Source organism: Ambystoma mexicanum, chromosome 10 (assembly GCF_040938575.1).
Source record: "Ambystoma mexicanum isolate Mex_15411 chromosome 10, UKY_AmexF1_1, whole genome shotgun sequence".
In the NCBI taxonomy this organism is placed as follows: Eukaryota; Metazoa; Chordata; class Amphibia; order Caudata; family Ambystomatidae; genus Ambystoma; species Ambystoma mexicanum.
This window is the reverse complement of record NC_090932.1, coordinates 958486063-958511064: the sequence shown is the minus strand read 5'-3', so window position 1 is coordinate 958511064 and position 25002 is coordinate 958486063. Positions and strand designations below refer to the sequence as shown.

At 47.7% G+C, this 25002-nt stretch overlaps 1 protein-coding gene across 1 annotated transcript in view; it reads right to left on the bottom strand.

The window, feature by feature from the left end:
- The window catches only part of SPATA16 (spermatogenesis associated 16), a 1361355-nt gene that overhangs the window by 623928 nt on the left and 712425 nt on the right, over window positions 1-25002 (bottom strand). The window contains exon 5 of the mRNA XM_069618722.1: window positions 10138-10222. Coding sequence (XP_069474823.1) covers window positions 10138-10222 — 85 coding nt within the window. The remainder of the gene's footprint in view (window positions 1-10137; window positions 10223-25002) is intronic.

Sequence of the window (25002 nt, the reverse complement as noted above, 5' to 3'; positions counted from 1 at the left end):
GTTCAAGATGGTCAAGCTTTCTTAGATGCTCCAGGATTGGTTGGTGCCATTGGACCTTTAGGATGCTTATTTTCATGTGCCAATCCATCTCAAGCACAGAAATACCTGAGGTTCGCAGTTGGCGGTTCTCATTATCAATTTTGAGTTCTTCCATTTGGGCTGACCTCCGCCCGAGGATTTTCACCAAAACTGATGGCGGTGGTGTCAACGAGTCTCAGGAGCAGGAGGATTCATGTATACCCCTACCTGGATGATTGGCTGATCAGGGCATTCTCTCCTGAACAAGCCCTGGATCATCGCAACGTCACCTGCCGCTCCCTTCACAGACCGGACCTCTCCCTCAATTACAAGAAGTCCTATATCATATCCTTCTCAGAAACTGCAATTCATCTGAGCTGTTCTGGATACATCCTTGGGAAAGAGCACGCCATCCGAGGTGAGGGCTAAATACATTCTTCAGATGGTCACCAAATTTCAAAGTGCACAGTGTCTCGTGGTCTTCAAGTTTTTAAGGTTGCTTGGCCTCATAGAATTCTGAATTTTTCGGGTGCGATAAGCCCGCTTGAGAATGATATCTCTTCAATGGGCTCTAAGAACTCAATGCTCCCAGGTCTCAGGAAAGATGTCGGACCTACTTAATGTTCCAAGTAGGGTCGCCCAGGATCTTCTGTGGTGGGCCTGCGAGGACAACATTCTGAAGGGAGAACAATTTTGGCAACCATGGCCGGAGATAACAATAGTAATGGGCGCTTAACTCACAGGGTGGGGAGCCCACACCAATGATCTGACAATCAATCTCTTGGTGCTGAGGGCAATCAGACTAGTGCTGAAGGCCTTCCTATCCTCTCTACAGGGAAAGAATGCCCTGATAATGACGGACAATACAGTGGCCATGTACTACCTCAATAAGAGAGCAGGTGTAGAGTCACTACCACTGTGCAGAGAGGCAATGCAGCTCTGGTACTCGGCAATACAAGAAGGAATCTCCCTATCAGCAGCTCACTTAGCCGGACAGGAGAACATAATGGTGGATGCTCTGAGCAGGCAGAGCACAGCCTCCCATGAATGGGAATTAGCTCAGGAAGTCCTTCAAGAGATCTTCACCCTTTGGGGAACCCCTCAAGTGGATCTGTTTGTGACTGATGTCAACCAGAAGTGCAAACTGTACTGCTCCATGGAATTTCCTCCAAGAGAAGCTCTAGGAGACTCGTTTTTGGTGATATGGAAATGTCCACTCCTGTATGCATTTACTCCAGTCCCCGTCATTCCTCATATGATCAGGAGGTTGAGAAAGTTTGGGAAACACACATGATCCTAATTGCCCTAGATTGGGCCAGGAGGATGTGGTACCCAGACCTTCTGGACATGTCCATCTGTCCTCCAATACGACTTCCACAAAGAGAGGACTTTCTCTTGCGAGTGAGGGTTGGGTTCTCTATCCAGAAGTCAAGACACTCAACCTTCACGCTTAGTTTCTGAAAGGTTGAGATACAAGGATTGGGAACTCCCGGATAACGTAATGGAGATTTTGCTTTTGGCCAGAAGGCCAGCAACAAAGTCTTTGTACCATTGCCTTTATAATTCTGCAATTGGTGCAGAGAAAACAATGTAGATCCTTTTCTATGTAAAACACTAGATAGTTTATCTATTTTGCTATCTTTAGCCAATCTGGGGCTCCAGATTGGTACTAATAAAGGCTATTTGGCTACGCTGTCCATTTTTTAAGCGCTTGTCAGACGAATGTTCATACTTCAAAATTCCACTGGGGACACAATTTCTAAAGGGGCTCACCAATGTGTTCCCCCTATCTCTGTTCCAATTTGGGATCTTCATCCGGTTCTAAAATGTCTAATGTGTGCACCTTTTGAACCTTTACATTCATGTCCCTTATGGTTGTTAATAATTCTATTGTTAGTTCTAACATCAGCCCGTAGGGTGAGCAAGTTGCAGGCACTTTGGTCCAAGCCACCCTTTACTATCTTCCACAAGGATAGGATTGTTCTAAGGGTTAAACCTTCATTTTTACCAAAAATCATTTCTGATTTCCCCATAGAAAAAAAAATAGTTTTGCCTTGTTTCTATCCCCCCTCATCCTAGGAGGAGGAGAGATTACATAGGTTGGATGTCGTATAGCTTTGAGCTTTCATATATCTAGAATGTCAAAACTCTGTATTGATGATCAGATGTTCATTGGCTATACTGGCCACAAACTGGGTCTGGCTATCTCTAAGCAGACCTTGTTCAGATGAATCATTCTAGCCAATTCAAAATTCTACAGGTTGGCAGGGAAGGATCCTCCTGAAGGATTGAAGGCCCATTCCACCAGGGGAATGACTAACTCTACAGCTCTGCAAAGGGGTGTCCCACTAAAAAATATTTGTGAAGCAGTAACGTGGTCTACTATCCACACGTTCAGAAAGCATTACTGCCTGGAATCTTCCCTCAGTCAGGATGGTAGCTTTGGTAAAGCAGTCCTGCAATCGGTTCATGAAAACAATCAAAATACAAATTCTACTCCCTCCAACACATCAAATACTGCTTTGGGAGTCTATCAAATATGAGGGATACGTGGGAGGACACAATCCATTCAAAGAACAAGTTATTTACCCCTGGGAACGTTATTTCGACTGGATGTTCTTCCCACGTATTCCTCATCGCCCTCCCAACCTACCCCACAGTAGAATTTCCTATGCTATTAGAGCTTTCATTCCTTCAAGGCTGAGTAGGGTCATTCCCGTAGTTATGCAGGTATTTCTGCTAAAAGGGAAAAAAACAGAACTGAAGCTAATGGGGGACATCGAGTCAACGCCATCAACGCACGGCACCCTGTGCCAACACATAATTTTCTTCAAAAGCAGCTGAAGCTGGATATCATATATCAAAGATGAGGAATACGTAGGAGGAACATCCAGTCAAAAGAATGTTACCAAGTGTAAGTAACTTGCTCTTACATGTCAAACGCTGCAGCCATGAGGGCTTGTTCGCAGGGGCAGTGTTGCTTCATCACTGGGCCTAGAATACCACTGTAATAGGCCAGTGGCTGGTGTCCCTATGGCTTCTTTTGCGTGGGGACCACCATCATCGATGAGCCATCTGAATGTGAGAGCAGATACACATTTTATCTGCAATATGGGTTAGCCAGTACTGATGCATGGGCCAGTGTGTCTGTTAGCTCTGTGAAACTCTAATTAATTTTTTATGTCCATTTTAGTTCCCTCTTCTCTTTTTGCTCTTCTTTAAGGCTTGCGATATGGGTTTTGTGAATGTAGAATAATCGATCACCCACGCCCTACAGTAGTTGCATAGCCCCAGGAATTTCTGCATTTCCTTCACTGTGTGTGGATGCGTTGCGGAATTAATTGCATGTACCCTTTCTGGTGTTATCCTGGGCTCTTTGATGGATATTATCTGTCCCAGGTACCCCCTCTTCCTGGCAATATTGCAATTTTGCTTTGTGAACCTTGAATCCCTTGTCTGTTAGCAATGTCAGCTGGTGCACGGAATCTGCTCTACACTCTTCCTCCATTTCACTGCATATTAACAGATCATTGACATAATGGATCACTATGCTGGGCATTTGTACATTACTCAGGTCCATCTGGATTACTCTCTTAAAGATGCTAGGTGACTCATCCTACCCTTGCAACAGTCGAACGTGCTCGAATCTGGTTCTGCAATACGTGAACGCTGTCAAATATCTTGAATATGAGTGCAATAGAATAGAAAATAAGGTGTTCTTCATGTCAATGACTAAAGTATTTCGCCTTTGTCAGGATGTTGCATAATATTGTGGCAGGGTTCGGGACAAAAGAAATTCTGCCTCAACCACATCATTCAGAGGGCAGAGATCCTGTATGAATCTCCATGACTCACCCTTTGATTTCTTTATCTGGTATATCGCCATAATGCATGGCGATGAGGATATCTGGATGATGCCCTGCTGCCATGTTGTGTGTAGAGTGGAGTTTATTCCCTCGCCTGCTTCTCTGGACAATGGGTATTGTTTGGTGCGAGTCAATAGTGCCACTTCTTTTAGATTCATCTTCACTGCCCGCACCCCTTTCAGTACCCCTACATCATGGGGCCACCTTAGGCCATCATTTCTCTGGCACTTTTTTGAGATTGTTTGTGTGTTTGTTCCCTTTTTTCACTAACTGTGTCAGTATTAGTTGAACTGGATAAGGTATCTGTACTTGAAACACAATTTCTCCCTCCTCTTCCTCATTGGCTGAACAATTGTTCATCCAATACTACTGTTATTGTCAGTGTAGGGTCGATGCACAGCACCGTGCACCATTCCATGCTGTCATTGTCTGTCCCACACAGGATCACCATGTCTTTGCATACCACTACCTGCTGTAGCTGTAACACCACTTTCTTCCCCTTCATATCGTCCTTCTGGCACTGTGGTCTGAACAGAAATTCTAAGGCCAATCGGAAAACACCTTCCCTTGTATCCCCAGGACCCATTCTAGTAGGTTCTCATCCCAGTACAGAAACATGCTTGGGTACATGGGCTTTTGCTCGCAGGGTGCTCTGTGTGTGCACCGCCAAGAGAAGTGTGGCCACTCATGTGTCATAGATGCTTGGCATTGTGCGCACCATCCCTTTCTCCGTGAATGAGATTGTTGCATTTAGATTGCTGAGCAAATCTCTCCCTAGTATACTGATAGGTGTGTCTTTTGAATATAGTACTGGTGCTACAATGTGTTGCATCCCTATTGTTAGTGGTAATGTCTTGTTACTGGAACCATGACCTCCACCCCAGAGAAGCCCTGCGTATCCATCCCGTTGTTTGATAATGGGAATTTCCCCTTCCTGATGCAGGATTTGGTTGCTCCTGTGTCTGCAAGAAAGGAAAATTCTCTGGTCCTATTTTCACTGCTACCTTGGGTTCCTCTTTGGGGTCATCAGTTACTGCTAGGACTAAACACACCCGGGCTTTCTGTGGGTTCCCCTATTGTTGCGGGTTACTTGGTATGAAAGGAAACGTATTTCCCCTGACAACGCTGACCCCGGTTTAGTGGGCTACTACGTTCTGTCCTAGCACCACTGTGTTCTCTGCCGCCACTGCTGGTGGTTGTCATAGTTGGGGCTGCTATCCCACCATTTGTTGTCCCCCCCTTCTGCATGGGGATCAGTGCCTAATTTGGCTGTGCAGAAGACGTCCCATGTTCTGGCATATATAACATGGTCTGAAGACCCTGTAACCTGACCCTCTATATAACCCTCTTCCTCATTGCTGGTACCCTATCCCCATAGGAAAAAATTGCTACTGCATGTAATTCACATGTGGTGGGGTTCCCCATTGTGACATATATCACGGCTGCATGTAGCTCCCTTGCTGTGGCATGTTCCCCCGCAGGAAACCCTCCCTGTGGTGCAGGCGCCATTGCTGCGGCATCAGGTACGAGCATTGCTCCTTCTATGTGCACTTTGCCAGTTTCTTTTGCACAAGATTGTTTTCTGCTATGGCAGCATTCTTTGCCGCTTGTCTCTCACTTTCTTGTTGTTGTTTGCAATAATGCACTATTGTTGCCTGTATTTCAGGCCAGCTCTTAGCTTCAATGCCCACAATCGTTTCTAGTGATGCTTTTACTTCTGTAGGCAGTCCCTTTATCAATATGTGATAGAACAAGGGTATGCATTCATCCCAGGACCTCTGCGTCTCTTGTGTCCATAGATCCTGCACCCGTTTTATGTAATCTGCTGGGTTATCATTGCTTTTCATTTTATGAGCCATTACCATCCCTAGGTTGCAACTGTAAATAAACATACTTCTCAGAACCTCCCAGAGGTGTGCTTGACAGTTGTTAAATGGAGTTCCGTCATGGGGACTTGTGCTTAATTTTACCCTTTTGTACCCTGCCTGATTACATATTTTGTGTGCCTGCTCTCCTATGATGGCTGTGAATAAACTTTTCATGTCCCCTATCTCCAATGTCACCTCTGCCGTCTTCTTATCGAGTGCAAGTATCCACTTACTGGCCCGGTCATGAGGAAGGGCAGACTACCCATTAGATTATCCCTGTCCATCATTTGCCATGGTATGCAATGCACTCCCCCTCTCCCTTTATGTAGTAATGGCATTACTTGTGTCTTTGGACCTATCCCTCCTCCTTTGGTGGCCAGAGTTAATCCCATTTTCACCTTCCCTATCCTAATGCGGAGGGAGGCAGACCAGTCCCTGTGACTTCCATCACTGTCCTATCACTTTTGATCTTTTCTCCCCTCCTTCTTGTTTTGTCGGGCATCCATTTATCACTTTACCCGTCGCTCCTCGTCCTCGTCCCCTCCCTCTGCTTCTTTCTTCTTCCCCTCATCCTCCTCTTTGTCTAAATTGAATTGTATTCTCCCTGATAGCCATTCTCCCTTATCTCCCTTACTTTTCCTACGTACCTCCTCTTCCATCAACCTCGCTGTCTCACTGAATACCATGCCCACCTGCTGTTGCATATTCTTTTCTATGTCTTCTAAGCATTTCCTCTGCCCCCTTGTGTGTAGTTCCTCCTTTTTTGTCTCTCTGTCCTTTTCCCTGTTCTTTTTTATGCAATCCCCTCCCGATGTTTCCCAATGGGAGTTTGTATACCCCGCTGCAGGCCGTAGTGATGGGTGGGAGCAGTGAGCTCGGTCTGCCCCCTGCCGTAGTCTTCCCTTCCTCTTTTTTCAGCTTTTCTCCTGTGGTCTCTTCGTATAACATCCAAAGCCCCAATATGTTCTGTCTGCTTTTCAACTTAGAGCCCTTGTATTTTGTTAATAAGTATGAGAATGTATGTTCTATTATTTTGTCGTCAAAAGTTCCCTCCCCGGGCCATGCTTGGAAACGCTAACCCTGCATTCTCCTGAGCCCATTGAAAATTACAATTTAGCATTTTATCATGATACTGGGGTATTTGACGGCACAAATGATCCAGGGGGCTATCTAACTAAGCCATTATTCGCCCTTCCCCTGTCGTGTTGTATCCCAACTACCCCATATTTCCTCTCCCTTGTTCTCTTGTTATATATGCAATCACTCTCAATCTCACCTAGCTCAGCATTCACACTGGCCCTCTCCACAGGCCCAACCATGCACTCCAATCTACACGCTGGCCCTCTCCACAGGCCCGACCATTCACTCTGTGTTAGTATCCTGCGGCCCTCTCCACAGGCTCATCGTTCCCTTTGTTGGAGCTGGTATGCAACATGCCTCCTTCGCACCATCTGCACACACCCGCCACTAAAATTTCAAGCACATTATTTTACAAGAGGCACCTCCTGGTGTATAGCATTCGACCACAAGTCCACACCATAAGACAATACTACCTACCACACGCGTGTCCCTTTCTGTACCGCCAAAACAGAAACAACACAACTCTTACCCAATGATATAACTATACAATCGCTGGTACTATGCGCAACTCCCATCTGACAGGGTTTGCCACTTACCGCTCTAATGCCGGTGTACTCACACTCACGTCCACTCCCTATTGGGTGGTGCACACTAGTTCCTAATACTACTACAGCCATTCGTTATCCCTCCTTGAAGTTGCATCCTGGACACCATAAAAATCTATCCCTCCCCTGCCGTGGGCATGCAACCACTATGCAGCATGTTCCTGCATGGTTATACTCATGCCCTAGAGACCCTTGAGTACCCTCGGCACCAAGCCTCCAGCACAAGCATATCCCTCCCACTCAGCACATGCGGTGCTCAGGACCAGGCAGACCTTTGTGAACTCGGCGTCTGCAGGGTCTCCTCGGTGATGCATGTTGATCAGGTCTGCAGTCGCCGGACCCATGCCCCAGGAAGGGCAGCCTTGATACCCTCAGGTAACCGGGAGGACTGGTGATCTCGCTGGGTCCTCTGATCCCACCATATAGAAATTCGTAATCGAATAGGAGCACACACCTGGCAAGAAGCAAAGCTGCTTATTACAGCTGGGTGAGCACAAATCAAACAGAACAGTGGACTGGAACTGAGTGATGAGAGCTGATCTCTGCGCATACAGCAAACAATATTTTTATGCTTCAAAATACAATGGTCAAGTCACTTAGAAACAATTACAATTCAGCATGTTCTTAGTTTTAATGTTTCCCAAGAATCTCATTGGCTAGGCTATGTCATATCCTTAGTGCTAAGTGTATGTTAGTGAAACGTGATTGGAGCAAACAGATCAACAGTATCTCAACTCATCGCCTCCCCATGTAGCACCACATTGCTTCTCACTCCTCCCAGGGACAGTTTGCAATTAGAAAAATAACTTTTGTGCTGACTGCTGAAACTTTATCATATTGCCATTGGTCAGCACCATTGAGAACAGAACACAAGACAGCCGGCTTCTGGTGGGAAGGGAGACATTCACACAGTACCTTGTGAATAACGGCCTTCCCAAACCTTGTGGTGAATGCTCTGAAGGCTGGCTGCCTCCCAGGGACACATAGACTTACCATTTGATTGGTCTTCCCAGTAACAGGACTCTGTTCAGTGTCACTTTTCCACACCCGCCTACCAATAGGCACCTGTGGCCATGTGAACGGTTCACTGGCTCAGGTCCACTTCCCCTCTATCCACATGTGCCCATAGGTATGGCTTGCCGCCCTGTCATTACATCACCCAGTGTTGTTTTAGCTGCTTAGGTCTGCTCGTGATGCGCAGCATGAGCACCTTCTCCCTCCACCCTGGCCCTCCACCCTGGCCCGTGGTGGGCTGATTATGTGTACAGAGCAGGTTTCCCTGGCAAGGCACTGCCTGGGGGCAATGTGTTTATTCTGGATTTTACAATATCTAAGAATATCATACAAGGGTTCCCTGGGCCTATGTCATGCACAGTGTGTTCCTCCCTCCCGCATTTCCACGCAAGGCTTTCTTTCATGGCGTGACTGCAGTTCAATGGTGTGCCCATGTCCTCCCCCCCCCCCAGGACGTGCTCCATCCCCTCTTGCTTATTCCTCTAGGTGGTAGGTGCGCCCCACTATCTGGCGCTGAATTAACACCTTTAATACAGATATATCCAAATGCAATTCTGATGTGCAATGAAAGCAGATGTAGTTTGACTAATGCATTTCTAACTATCATTCCATCGTCAGGGCAAGAGTTATCTTTAATATAACAAAAGGGGCCTCATTACACGGTAGGCAGTAAGGGTTTACCAGTACTGGTATTTTACTGTTACCGGTAAACCCTTACCGCCTTACTGCGAGGTCCCTTTGCAGGTTGGTGAATTTAACACCTGGTACCAGGGAGCTAATTACGGTACCGCAATTTGCGGCACCGTAATTAGCGCCTTCCCCATTCCCATAGAGCCCTATGGGGCAAAAATGGGAATGGGGAAGGGCAAAGGGGGAAAGGGAAATTGCCGCCCCGCCAACCTTGGAATAGGGCGGTAATTCCCCTTTCCACCAAGGCGGTGCCGGTATTTTACCGGCATGGACCAAGGTGCTCATAGCACCTTGGTCCACCGCCATCCGTGTAATGAGGCCCAAGGTCTTGGACAAGGCAACCATAGGGTTCACGTGTGTTCCTGAAAGATGGGGCACTTTGTACATAAAGCAGCACAGTGAGAAAAATACGGCATGCCTCTGCTCTTCATATACCAAAAATTAACCCAAATTCGCCCATACAAGAACCACATATTTTCCATAATTCAGCCCCCGCCCCCACTACCGTCATGCTGGATACTCCTCTGCATACAGGTTGTGCTTCCTGAAATTGATGAAAAAGGTTTCCAGCAACTGGGGTTTTCTTTACACTCGGCTAGGAGTGATGGTGGGGATACATGGTGTGCCTGGGCCATTGAGAATGTCGCATATGCCAGAGATGGAAAACAGGATCTGCATCCCTGCGCAGCTGTGGGGGTCAGCAATAAGAAGATAGAGCCAGGCAGGACAAAATAGCATACTGAGAGGGATGCTGCAATGCAGACGCGGGTTTGGAATTCCGATCTTATTTATCCGAATTGTTAAGACTCCTAAAATGTTTACTGAAAGGGCTTTTAGGCATTCGACTTCATTATACATGTGTTACCACCGTAGACCGCTCTGCTGATTGATCTGCCCTGGGCTACTCTTCCCTGCAGTCTTTCAAGCGCCAATCCTTCATCAAGGTTCTAATAGCAAGATGGGCTGATCCCGGCTAGTTGGGCCATCCGTTCTTACCTGCCAATACAGTTTGATGAGCTTGCTTATGTGTTGATCGCAGCCGCCTGACAGCCAGTACATGTAGTCAGCAATCATGGCACTCCTACTGACAAAGACAGAAAACACACTGAATGCAAGATGCAAGGGACAGCCTTGTTCTGTGCAGAATTAAAACACAAGCTACACTTTCGTTGTATTCTTTAATGCCTGTAAGCGGTGCTAAACAAAACAAGACACTTTTTGGGGTTCATGGAGATTGATTTGTAGGGTCCCAAGTGAAAAATTAAAATTAAGGACCTGAATATAAGTGTGAAAGTTGTGGTAAAACCTGCAGTATCTTTAAATACTGCATGTTTGAATGCTGTGCCATACTACGAGTTTTGCTAGTGACATTCTTTCTTACCACCTTCTTTTGTGTGGAGGAAAGGTGATAGGTTAATTAGTGGCAGAGACAGATGCAACATCTGTAGTGTGGATGGGTGCAGGTTTTAAAGTACCAGGTTCCTGTGTTCCAGTATGCTTTCTGTGGGCTTGGCGGAGAATCCTGGGAGTATATTTTCCATAGGAAGGAGCACACAATCTGATATACTACAGTGCTTCGGGTCTGGTTAGCCGCTGATATGTGAGCGTGTGATAGCTCTAAAGAGGAGTGTGTTGTCATGTTTAGTACTGATGTGCCAATGGCTAGGCCTGTGGGGCAGCCATCTGTGTGAGGGGTTGGGGGTTTGGTGTGTAGTGTGATGTGGTAAAATATCTTATAGGGGAGCTGGTTATTTGGGGGAGGGTAATAGGCCTTACAAGGCAAAACAACCTTCAACCTTGCACTCCCACCACTGGTCTCTTGCAGACAGGTCCCATGTCTTAGCTCATATTGCCACCGGCAGTCTCTCTCTCTCTCTCTCTCTCTCTCTCTCTCTCTCTCGTTTTGTATCTCTCTCTGTCTCTGCCTCTGTTTCACATAGATACATTGTATCCCATGTACAAAAAGAAGCAGCTACGAGTTGGCAGATGAGGGCAAGGGGCAGTCTGGAAACTTTGCGCATTACCACAAGCTACATGCTTAAGGGTTATGGGAGGAAAGAATTTGGATCAGAGAAAGGGCTCCTTGAAATGTGTGTACCACAGTCAAACATTTCACCTTTCTTATTATGTTGGTTGGCAGGCTAAGAGACACCTCAAACCACACTCAACATGTTCAGTTGCTGTGTTCAATGGCCTGCTGGGACATTTGCCCATTGAGGGCAGGGCCCCAATCTCTTCTTAAACAGTTCAAAATGAAATTAAAATTCCTCCCTCCCAAATTCCCAGAGAAATAGTTCAAAATAGCAGATTCAATCACTTTCTGTTGTATTAGCTTCTTTTGCCAACATATCTGATTTTGTCATTTAAAATATATGTCCTTCCTTCTTGAAAAAGGTCCCACCCAGATGAAAATGAGTGATCTGTTTTTCAGTGAGCATTAAGGCAATATTGAATTTTACATGCTGGCCAATGATTTGTTGGTCGTACTTCTGAACCTGCACATTTGCTACCGTTTCCACAACTATTAATAGTTGGCAAAAAATAGAAAACAGCAGGCACAGTTGTAGACCATGCATCCTGGTCCTCTGGGGCCTTGCAAGGTCTGTTGGAATAGCATCACCCTCCACCCCCAGATCCTACTCATATCCTCCTCACCCTCCCCACGTTATGGACAATGCACCCTCTGTGTGATAGTGACATTCCTGCACAACACACACAATGACAACATATGTCTACAAATACAGGCTTGGTGGATGCGTCTGTCACTAACGCTGTCATTATACTTTTCATTATATAAAACAGCAGTACCTCATGCCCCCCTCTTTCAAGATATTTTTGTTATTTCAATGGTCCGGCTGTGGTCAGCAATGGCCTGGGTGGGTTTTGCAAATGGGGAATATACAATGTATTAGGAGAGGAAGTGGGATGGAGAGGATAGAGTCACAGGCTCTGTAAGAAACACTCCTCCCACACATGAAATAGTGGGCCGCCACTTTCGAATTATTGATCCCAGTGGCTCTGCCTGCACATCTCCCTGATTGGCAGGGTTCTGAGAATCATGTACTGTGACATATTAAAGCTAATTCATTGCAATGATATTTTAATTGTAGGACTTGCAGTTGGGTAAATAGTTTCTCATATTCAGATGATGATGATAAGCATTCCAATGTATGCAAGTGCTACCAAAGTTATGACAATACAAACGAGAGAACATCCAATGTCAACCTCTGCCTCGTTCAACAGAAATGTAGCCCTATTTTTATAACATAGGCCACTTTTAAACTGTAGTCCTATTCATACTTATATGTTGGTGGCCTGTCCTGGTTTTTGACATGTAAATTCTGGTCACCCTACATAGATAAACTTGGCTCCTACTCTTAGCCACTCCAAAAGTCAGCAAAACTACTTACCTTGCAAAAGCCACAGAAAACGATTAATTAATTAATTAAACACAGTGAGGCTATCTGAGCAGCTACATACCCACTACTTAGAATGGATAGACCCAATGCAAAAGGGGGTGGTATAGCCATTATAGCCAAAATAAGTATAGGATTAAGACTTAGTACAGTTCAACCCTTCAAATCCTGCGAGCTACTTACTGCCAAACTACCTATTACTAATAATCGAACCCTCACCATACATCTGCTGTACAGGACCCCAGGCCCTATTGGCACATTTGAGGATGATCTGTCAAACCTGCTCTCTAATAATACGAAAGAATCATCACAGATATTAGTGTTAGGTGACTTTAACGTAGGTTTTAATGACCCTGAATATAAACATGCACCAGTGATAGCAGCCACTCTGACTGAGCACGGCTTTACCCAAAAGGTACATGCCCCTACCCACATCAAAGGTAGAATCCTTGACTGGATAGCCGACCTAAACTGCTTATCAACTGTTCTGAATATAACCCCTCAACCTTTGACGGACCATTATCTGATAGATTTCACACTAAAACTAGACAAATCAATGCCCAAAGCTGTAACCATGGCCCCCCACTACTCACTAGATGCAACAAAAAAAAACATCAGTTGACAATCTAATGCCACTGCTCCTACCTTCTCTTAACTCTACTCCCATGGATGCCGACTCTAACCTATAAGTCGAGGTATATAACAACTCCATGACCAAAGCGCTAGACACTATCGTGCCAGCCAAACTCTGAAAGAGCAAACCTAAGGCCCACTTGAACACCTGGTTTACTCCCCAACTCAAAGAGCTAAGACTCAAAAAAAGAAAATTGCAAGCTGTTTGGAGGCACTCCCGCTCGGAAGACAACAAAAGACAACTAAACCAACTAGCCAAAAAATATAAGAATGAAATAATCAAGACAAAGAAAAATGTCTTTAATGAAAGAATTGCAAAAGCTAATTCTAATACTAAGGAGCTTTTCGTGATCCTCCGTGAGCTCGAATCCCCCATTCCTGCGGTAGATAACATTGTAAAAGACAAACAGTGGTGCCCAAACATTCAAAATGCTCTCACCAACAAAATAACTCTACTCCAAACTCAAATCCCAAAAAAGAAAGAATCCCTCATACCAAACACAACTACTATTACATCATTGCCGATACCAATGCCCACAACCCTGGATAGGATAACCCCTTTCAGCTTCACTAAAGTTACAATCTTGGAAACAGAGAAAGTTATATTGTCCTTGAAGCCATCTAATTGCAAAAGGGACAATTGCCACGCTCAAGTAGTGAAAGATGTAGCTAGAGATTTAGCTCCTTTCATAACTAAAACTCATAAATCCCTCCTTCAAATCGAACTGCGTCCCCGAGAGCTTAAAAGAATCTTGGGTCCTTCCCCTACTAAAGAAACAGACATTGGATCCATCTATCCCCACAAATTACTGCCCCATTACAACAGTCCCTTTTCTGCCCAAAATAATTGACCGGGTAGCATACCTTCAGATACAGAACTACCTTGAAACCTACCACCTCTTGGGATCCCGACAATCAGGCTTCAGACCCCAACATGGCACTGAGACTGCACTGATTGATCTTAAAACACAAATAGAAGAGCTAAAAGACAAGGGAAAAATGGCTATGTTACTGCTCTTGGACCTATCGGCCGCTTTCGACTTAGTGGACCATACAGTACTTTGCAAACACTTAGCCACCGCAGCTCACTTCACAAACAATGCCATTGCTTGGGTTCAATCTTTTCTCGCCAACAGAACCATGCAAGTCTTTTCCCCATCTGACTCAGCGGATCTGATCCATACTACATGTGGGGTCCCACAAGGATCTTGTGTCTCACCCACCATGTACAATATTTTTACCAAGCCCCTATTTGACAAGTTGGACAGACTGGGTGTCACTTACACTAATTACACCAATGACACCCAGATCCTCATCCCCCTTTCGGGCAATTTTGACCATGATATGGCTTTGGTAAATGAAATATATTCTCTCATTCAAGCATGGATGGCCTCCCATGGCCTTTGCTTCAATAACGAGAAAACGGAAATTATGATTCTTGGTTCCACAGCTAACTTAAAGAAACTAATCCCTAACTATGCCTCATTTAACATTGATGGAAACTCAATCAAAACAGTAAAAGAGGTAAAAACCTTGGGATTCTACCTGGACTCCTCCCTAACCTTAAGGAAGCAGGTGAACTCATTAGCTTCCTCTACAGCATACAAAGGCAGACTTATTCGAGCCTGCCGCCCGTTTCTATCAGAAGCTAGTTGCATCACCCTGGCCAATGCCCTCATATTATCGAAACTTGATTACTGCAACGCACTCTACTTAGGAGCCAACAATTACATCCTTAACAAATTGCAGATACTGCAAAATAATGCACTTAGGACAGCCTTAAACGTAGCCAACAAAGAGGACATCACTAAGTCCAGAAAAGACCACCACTGTTTAAAAATTAGCGATAGAATACTGCTTAAAAGTATCTCACTCACTCACAAATGTCTCAATAATGCAGCCCCCACATATCTAGCGAACAGAATAAACAGGAAAATGTCCATGCGACCGACTAGATCTATGAATTCCCACTGCCTTGAGATACCAAGGTTTAAACTTTCCAAAGCCGGAGGGAGTAGCTTTCCAGTCAAAGCACACAATCTTGGAACAACCTTCCAGAGTACCTCAGAGCAAACCAATCGTACACTATTTTTAGAAGAAAGGCACTACCGTGGCTCCGATCCACTGACACCTAAGACCTACTTACCCACTATGACCTCCTTCTAGCTAGAGAAACCTCCTAATTTTCTGTCTTTTATTTTCATTCTTGTATGCCTTGCTATTTCCTTCACCCTATTTCTCACTCACCTGTAACTACAATTGTATCTAGTCTTATCTTTTTTTTTCTATACCTATACTGTGAATATTTTTTGCTACTGTACTGTACCTTTACTTTGTTGTAAATATTCTTTTTTTTTCTTCTTTTTTTTCTTGCTACTGTAATGTACCGTTACTATGTTGTAACTAAACTGAGAGTATTCTTTTTACCTATTGCGCCTAGCTACTTTTACGGGTTTGGTGCGCCCTAATAAATAAACAAACAAACAAACAAACAAACAAACAAATTTAGCTCAGTGTATCGGAGTGAAATGAAAGTCTGATACTGCAGGTAATGGAAGTGAACTTCTTGACAAAGTTCCAGTGAAAAGGTACATAAATAAGGTAAGTCCGAGGGTAAGTAAGTAGGAAGGTACGCAGGAGACATCCACCGGCCTCCACTCTCACCGGCTGCTTCACTTCAACTGACATTCATGGAATTTACAGGGGCACTCAAACCACAACATTCCACAGGCATACATTCCACTAGGAATTCTCTCAAGCAAGCATTCATGCAGGACCAAGGTAGGAAACACAAGACACCACACTCCCCGACCACGCCTGGAGGACTTTTGGTAGAAGGCTGCTGAGGGGCGTGGGGTGGGCTCAGTGAGGCTCTCACACTAAAGCACAGACAGGGAAAGAAAAAGTGAGATAAGTAGAGTGAGGTGGAAGAGTTAGCGCTAGGGAGAAACTGATAAAGAAAGAGATAGAAGACGAGAAATATAGAGAAAGAGTGAGTGAGGGAGAGAGAGAGCAAGAGAGAGAGACTGAGGGGGTGGTAAGAAACATACATAATATGTTCATATTTGGAGAGAGCGAGAGAGAGAGAGGGGGGGAGATCAGCAGTACACAGAGAGAGGAAGATGAAGGTATAAAGAGAAGGAGAGCATGACGGAGAGAGGCAAAGGAAGCGAGGAAGGATACAAAACGAGAAGTGGATATAGAGAGAGAGAGAGAGAGATGAGTGGGAATGAGAGTGAGGAAGAGAAGGGAAAACAGAGATGCACAGAGAGAGATATTAGGAGAGAGAGTGTGGAAGAGAGGGACACATTGAGAGTGACACACACCGGGAAAGAGAGAGTGAGACAAACACTGTGGGAGAGAGAGAAAGAAAGAGACAGAGAAAGAGAAGAGAGATAGAGAGATAGATAGAGAGAGAGAGAGAGAGAGAGAGATGGAGAGAGAGAGAGAGAGAGAGAGAGGACAGTAAGGGAGAGTCAGAGCTAGAGGGAGTGAGAAACACACACAGGAGGAGATAGATAGTGGCAGATCGGCAGAGAAAGGTAGAGAGAGATAGAAAGAGAGAGAGGGATAGGGAGAGAGAGACTCACTGAGAGAGGGAGGAGTATAGGGACAGAGAACACAAGAACATAATGACAGAGTGAGAGCTTGTATACCAGATTCACTGATACAGAGAGAAAGGGATAACATGGCCTGATAGACCACACTAACAGAGGAAACGGTAATGAGAGAGCAAAAGAGAGAGAAAGAGATAAAGAGAGGAGTGTTAGACTGTATGGGCAAAGAGTCAAAGAGAGAACTAAATGCACCAACAGAGAGAGAGAAGTGTGAAGTGTTGGCGAGTGTGTTGACCAAATTGCATTCCGTCTACAGTGGCTCTCTGCCTTGTTGCTGAGGAGGAGGAGGAGCCGAGCGTAATCCACATAAAATACATTGCTCCCACGAATGCGGAGTGTTGGCGAGTGTGGCGACCAAATTGCAGTTGTCTGCAGTGGCTCTGTGCCTTGTTGCTGAGGGGGAAGAACCAAGCGTAATCCACATAAAATACATTGCTCCCTTGAATGCGAAGCGAATGTGGAGTGTAGGCAAGTGTTCGCGAGAATGAGCGGTGAGCAGGAGATCCATGTTATCTAACAGCATCACAGCCTGCAGCTTTTCTGTGGCAGTGGTAAGAGAGAGAGAGAGAGATAAAGAGAGGAGTGTTCGACTGTATGAGCAAAGAGACAAAGAGAGAAATAAATGCACGAACAGAGAGAGAAGTGTGAAGTGTTGGTGAGTGTGGCGACCAAATTGCAGTCCGTCTGTGTTAGGCCCGGAGGGGCCCGCGTAATAAGGACAGGCACACCGAGGGTTCTGGAACACGTCTTCTTTATTTGACATACAACTTCTAACTGCCCATAGGCACTCCCTCCCCCCAGCGTCACGCGTCACGTGTTCGGACCACGTGACACAGTCCATGTCTCTTAAAGAGACAACCCAGTGTAACATCACCCCCGGACAAATGTCCTTGCGACATCAACATTAACATTCTTCAACTAGGGGCGACGGTTTCTTCACAACCCGATGGGGTCGACCGTTGGCGGCTTCTCCCGGATCATCTTCTGGCTCTTGCGCTCTCTTCATTCCTGGGCGAGGTAAAAATCTCGGTGGCAACCACAGTGAGTCTCTCGGGTCCATAGTCATCGGTTCCGGATCTGGGGGATCTCGTTCCTGCTGGCCCTGAACGGTGGTGAGCTTGAACTGAGAGCAATTCCGGGTTATTTCCCGCTCTTCATTTTCAGCTGTCACCATGGTTCCTTTTGTGGCCGTCACAAGAAGCAGCTGGGGGGAGAACCTTGGGTCAGTCTTTTTGACCATCGTCTGTTGGACCAGTACTTCGTCTCCAACCTGGATCTCTTTTGGGCGAGCACCTCTTTTCTCATCTGTTTGGATGCGGGCCCGTTCCTTCCGTTCCGCATCTCTCGCTAGGACTTCCGGATTTGCTTCCGGTTTGTTGTTGGGGTGTCTTATGACACGAGTGCGAACTTGGTATTTTACCATCATCTCAGCCGGTGTCCTGTTTGTGGCCTCATGTGGCGTGTTTCGATAGTCCCGAAGCATCCTGCACAGGGCCTGGTGAGGGTCAACATTTTCTAGTCTGGCTCTTTGTAGGGTCTTCTTGATAGATGACATGAATCTCTCGGCCATCCCGTTGGCTTGTGGCCATCTTGGTGTTATTTTCTGGTGTCTGAATCCCAGATGCTTGGCGAAGGTTGCGAAGTCGTGGCCACAAAACGGCGGGCCGTTATCCGACTTGATGACTTCTGGTATGCCCCACTCACTCACAACCTCGTCAAATACAGCTGCTATGTGGGCGAAGGCTGTTGACGGCGACTTCTTCACGATTGGGAAGCGAGAGTGCTCGTCAATGAAAAAGAGTAGGTACTCCCCGGACTCGAGGGGCCCGTAAAAATCTATTGCCACTCTTTCCCACAGGTGATCAGGGATCTGAAGGGACTGTAGCGGTGCGGGCGCTTCGGCCCTGGCTGTGCATTGACATGCCATGCAGTTTTGTACCCAACGGTCTACTAGCGCATCAAGGAATGGGAACCATACATGGCACCGAAGTTGCCGTTTGGTGTTGTCCGCCCCGCGATGGCCTTCATGGGCCGTCTTTATAATGTCCGACCGCAGGGCTACTGGGATTATTATTCTGCACCCTCGGAGGAGCATGGACTTGTCCTTGACGGCTAGCTCCGTATGAACTTTTGCCAACCTTTCCAGTTCATCTCGATTTGCGTCTGGATGTTCCGTCAGCAACTTCCTGTATGACTTCCATCTGGTGTGTTCTGTGAGGTTGATAGCCAGTGCTATGGACGGATCTGCAGCTGACGCCTCTGCGACCGTCTCCAGTGATATTGCCGGAGGGAGTGCGTTCGTGGTGACGTAACTGATGTATTCTACGTCTCCCTTTCGCTGCGTGGCTTCTCCTGTGGGGTGTCTCGACAGGTAGTCCGCTGGGTTGTGTTCCCCCCCCGGACGATGTATTATCTGATAGTCATATTCTTGCAAGCGGATGCCCCACCGTTCAATTCGTGGCGGCATCTTGGTTCGTGGGTTGCCGAACAGTGAGAGCAGGGCTTGATGGTCTGTTATTAGGGTAAATTTGTTTCCTATGACAAAGTTGTGGAAGTGCTCGCATGCCCAGACTGCTGCTAGGCTTTCTTTTTCCGCCTGCGAGTACGCAGACTCAGGTTTCGAGAGAGCTCTGCTGGCATAGGCTACCACATGTCTCGGGTGGGTGTCTGTTCCATTTGTTTGGGCGAGGATGGCACCCAGCCCGACTGGACTTGCGTCGACCACGATTTCAGTGTGCCAGCTGGGGTCAAAGTAGGCAAGTTTTCTGGCTTCCGCTAGGTATTGCTTGATGGAGTCAAACGCATCTTGGCATTCTGTCGTCCAGGCGAAAAGCATGTCTTTTTTTTTGAAGTTTCCTAAGCGGTTCCGTGATTGTGGCATAATGTGGTATGTATCTCGCGCAGTATCCTGCCATCCCCAGAAACGATCGCACGTCTGCTATTTGCCTTGGTTCTTGTAGGCTGAAGATTGTCGCCACTTTGTCGGGATCTGGTGTCATTCCATCCGCGGAGAATAGGTGGCCAAAGAACTTCAGCTTGGTCTTGCTGAATCGACACTTGTCGACATTGAGGGTGAGCCCAGCGTCTTCAATGGCTTTGCAGGTGGCGCGGAGAGCTACATCGTGTTCCTCCTTCGACTTCCCGAATACTAGGATGTCATCGCTGTAGTTGAGTGCCCCTCTGATTGGGCGAATGATTTGTCTGATGGTTTCATGAAAAATCTCTGCGGCCGACGAAATGCCAAAGTTGAGGCGTTTATAACGGAATAGGCCATCATGCATGGCGAATGTGGTTATGCCTCTAGATTCTGGATGAATTACCAACTGGTGGTAACCCTGATTAAGGTCCAGTTTTGAGAAGAGGGTGGACTTGTTTATTTGGACGATCATGTCCTCGATTCGGGGGCCAGGGTGTCGCTCACGCTGGATCACGGTGTTGGCGACACGCATGTTGACGCAGAGTCTGAGCTGTCCCCCCTCTTTTGGCACGATGACTAGTGGGGAGACCCACAGGGTCGGACCCACCGCTGGTTCAATTATGTTATTTTCTAGGAGTTGTCCGAGTTCAGCTGACACTGCAGCTTGGAGGTGGAACCCAACTCTCCTCGGGTGCTGGGGGACCGGGCGAACTGTGGGGTCAATATGTAGTTTAACTGAGGGTCCTTTCAATTTTCCTAGGCCCTTGCAGATGAGGGGGTATTCTTCCACGATGACGTCTTTTGATATCAAGTCCATCTCCCTGGGTTCCGCTTGGACGTTTGACACGCTCTCTTTCGCTACTTGGGTTGGTTCTGATGAATAGATCTTGTCACCATCTCGGACGTGTATGTCTATGAGTCCCAGGGAGGAGGCCGTCCTGTAGCTGAGGAGGCACCTTCCTTTCGTTGGACTGCGAATGACGTGTATGCTTGTCATTATGGCACGGTTGCCGTGGATGAGGTGACGGGCGAAGAAGCCAATTGATTGTAGTGGAGTGTCGGCGCCCCATTGATATATTTTGGACTCAGACGGCACTAAGGCCGGTTTCTTGGGAATTTGGTGGAACTCCTTTTCGCCCATTATGTTGACCGTAGCTCCTGAGTCAACCAGGAAACAGAATTGGTGGCCTCCTATTTCCATTGGTATCTTGGGTGCTTCACGTGCTTGTCCTTCGTCCATGATGAGGTTGACATACTCATCTTGCCGAAAGTGATCATATTGATAACCTTCCTCTTCGAGGTGCTGTTGGTCTGCCTCGTAGTGAGAGATGGACGCTGGGGGCCCATCGTATTCATCTCTAATGCGTGATATTTGTTCATATTCTCCATCGCCTTGGGGTTCTTCCGAAGGGTAGACGTCTTCAACTACTCTGACGTACCTTCTCGGGTTTTGTTGAACGGGGCGCGATGGGTAGCTTTGGCCTTGTGGATTCCTGTAGGGTATATTGAACTGCGGGGCGACTGGTGGTCTTTGGGTCGGCAATGGTTTGCCCTCTCTGCAGACCGATTGGAAATGTCCCTCTCTTCCGCAGTTGCCGCATTTCTGGGACAATGCGGGGCATGTCCCTGCATGGGGATACGGCATTCCACAGCAGTAACACTGGTGTTGTGTTCTCGGAATCGTTAAGTAGTTGAGGTTGGGTCCTCTCTCTGTTGTCCTGGCCTTATTGGCCTGCATTGCTGCGATCATCTTGTTTTTATCATGCTTGGAGGAGGCGGTGCCAGTTATCTGCGTTACTTGTTTTTCGACTCTCTCCAGAATCCTTGCCATCTGGCTGACCTCATCAATCGTGACGGGTTTTTTTAACAGTTGCTTCTTTAGTGTTTGGGATACACACCCTTCAATCACTCTCGACCTAATGGCTTCATCTAGGGAGAAAGCGTGGAACTGGCAGTTCGCGCCTTTTATTCGTAAGCGGGTGATGAACTCGTCGACAGTTTCATCTGCCCTCTGTGTGCACTGATTGAAAATGTATCTTTCGTAGTCCCTGTTGGGTTCAATCACCAGCCGTCTGTTCAGGGCTGCGATAAGGGCTGGGAAGTCCGCTTGTTCTGCCGATGGAATGGTTTTCAATAGTATTTTAATGTCGTTCCCTGCGAGGTTCAGAAACATGCTGTGTAGTCTTGGGGATTTCTCTTCACCCGTGGCGTCAATGAAGGTGTTGAAATCTTCTAACCACTCGACCCACCTTGGGCCTTTGTCTGCCTGCGGCATCATGGAGAAGGGGGGGGCATGCGCCATGCCATGGTTGCTGTGTTCCCCGCTGGGGCTGGGGGGGCCGGGGACTGCTGATCTTGGGGTGCGCTCATTGTGACGGTGAGCGATGCAGTTCACCTGCGTGTGTCTGTCTCTGGGGGACCGTTGCCTTGGTGGCGGGTGGTGTGGGCTGGCAGGCAGCGCAGGGTGTCACCCACCTTTCACCGGGGTCCCGCTGGCGGTCTCCAGAGCCTGGATGGTGTGGAAGGCGGATGGTCGTACACCCCGAAGTCGGTGTCTTGCTGTCAGTGGCTGGGCCCAGGTCAGGCGTGCTGGTGGGTGCCTGGGTCTAGGCCTGCTGCAGAGTCGTTTTAGGAACAGGCCTGCTGCTAGGATCAGGGCCTGGGGGTAGGCTTGCTGATGGATGCCTGGGTTTCAGCCTGCTGCCGAGCTGGGCCTGGGATCAGGCTTGCCGCTGGAGCACACGTGGAGCTGGGCCTGGGATCAGGCTTGCCGCTGGGGCACACGTGGAGATTTCGTTAGCGCTGGTTTATTTATTTATTTTTTTCTCGTAGGAGAAGGAATCCTCGGGATTATACACGCGTCCTTCCTGCGTGTCGCGGGAGCCGCGGAGGAGCGTGTTGCTGGCGGGCCGGGATCGGCGTGTCGCGGGAGCCGCGGAGGAGCGTGTTGCTGGCGGGCCAGGATCGGCGTATCGCGGGAGCCGCGGAGGAGCGTGTTGCTGGCGGGCCGGGATCGGCGTGAGGCAGCTGGTGTGGAGGAGGAGGCGAGCGCTCGCGGGCCAACAGTGCCCGACGTGCGCTGCGGAGCTGGATCGGCGCCGTAGGCGAGGAGGAGGAGGAGGACTCGGCGGCCCTGGGAGACACCTCGTCGCCAGTTGTTAGGCCCGGAGGGGCCCGCGTAATAAGGACAGGCACACCGAGGGTTCTGGAACACGTCTTCTTTATTTGACATACAACTTCTAACTGCCCGTAGGCACTCCCTCCCCCCAGCGTCACGCGTCACGTGTTCGGACCACGTGACACAGTCCATGGCCCTCATTACGACCCTGGCGGAAAGGGGAAAACGATGGCGGAAATGCAATACCGCCATCGAAAAGCGCTCGGTGCGACTATGACCCGTCACCGCAAAGTACGAAGCCATTAGCGACACCGTAGTGAACGCCAACGCTAACTGCACTAAGCACGCGCGCGCGCACCATGCCAAACCGCAAACACCACCATGGTGCAACGGTACGGCAATTCCGACCCTAGCGGACATGTACCTAACGCCATCAGGCATGGCGGAATGGACCATTCCGCCATGGCGAGAAATACGGCATCGTGAACCAACCGTAAATGGCCCACTGAGTGCCTGTACTCCACTCCCTGGCCACATTGCACAACTCCTGGCAGGCGCAATGTACTCACACCATGCAACCAGTGAAATCTACAATTCACCCATGCATGCCAACGTAGAAATGCATGCAGGTGTTCGAAGCGCCCCGTGAGTGGGCATCCATGTACGGCATTTCACCATAGCCGTACTGATGCAGCACAGGCATGTGAAGGTACAAGACATCAAAATGGAAATCAAGAACACATGACACAAAACAACAGTAGTCCCCCATCGCTTGCCACCAGCGCAAGGCAACATCCAAAACAGCATCCTGAGGGGGATTGCACCAGACCTGTACTCTTGCCAGTAAACAAACCAACCATCAGCAGAAGCATGTACCACACAAGTTGGCAGAGTGACTGAGCAGCCAGGCACATCCCAAGAGGGGCCGATGGGAGCTGCAGGGCACAGATGGCATGAATACAGAAGCTATTCCAATGGACATGACCCCAGTCCCCCTCCAACAAACGCACGCAAACACAGGCACCTGTGACCAGCCACATTCTGAACATCCCATCATACCATCAATCGACCTGGCTGACAGGCACCAGTCGGCCAAAAGCCAATCCCCCGCCCCTGAACAGCACATCATGTAAACAGTCACAATGGCAGCCCCTATCCGTGACCACACTGTGCTACGTAGGCAAAAGCGGCCAGTACTGTACCACACAACTCAACTCAGAAGGCGGAACACAATGCAGATCATCTCGCAATACATACCGCCACAAATCGAAAATCGCCACATCACCTGCAAAGAATAACGCAACACGCCAAATATCGGAATACAATTTAAATGCACATCCAAATGACAAAGGCCTCACAGCAATTTGTAAAATAACACCAAAACATCCATCATCACCGAGGGCTGCATCTGCAATAATTGACCAGCTTCCACTTGTGTGACGCCCTGTACCATCATGGCACACAGGGCCAACATCAACGTTCCAAAAGGCAACATGGAAGCGGCAAGAACCGCAGGTCCGTCCCATGAGGCAGGCACTAGTCCAGCTGAAAGGCCGAAATGTTGCACCTAGCCACCAGAACAGCGTAAGGGCATGTGGCCCATTGGCGATCGTCCCATAAGATCGTAATGCTGCTCCACTGATTCACCCGAAGCTGCAGGTGTCGAGAGTAAAAACCATCTGGAGGAGTGGCGTACAGATGGCATCTGCAATAGGGCAGGAGATACCTGTCACCAAAATGAAACACAAATTAACCGATTGCACTACATGACACATGATGCATCACTATCTTCATTCAACACACCAAATCCACACCCATATGCATGCTAGCCCACTCCAAAGGAATATACACACCCCTAAATCAGTATCGATACATAACGAAACCAATCGAGGTTAATACACCATTGGCAACGTCGGTTACTGTGCATGCGTCCGTCAAGATAGAACCCATGACATGGGATTAGTAACGTGCCTAGACACAAGTGTATGAAGGCGCGTCGAGACAGGGAGGATCCGACAAGGGCAGATAGACGTAAGTCCCACTATGGCAGCCTTGCATCACATAGCGCAGGGGAAGGGGATTGAATCAAAAAACACATGTACATGGCAGACCCTAAATGGAATCATCTGTCCATGCATCCATTCATCATTCCCTCATCCC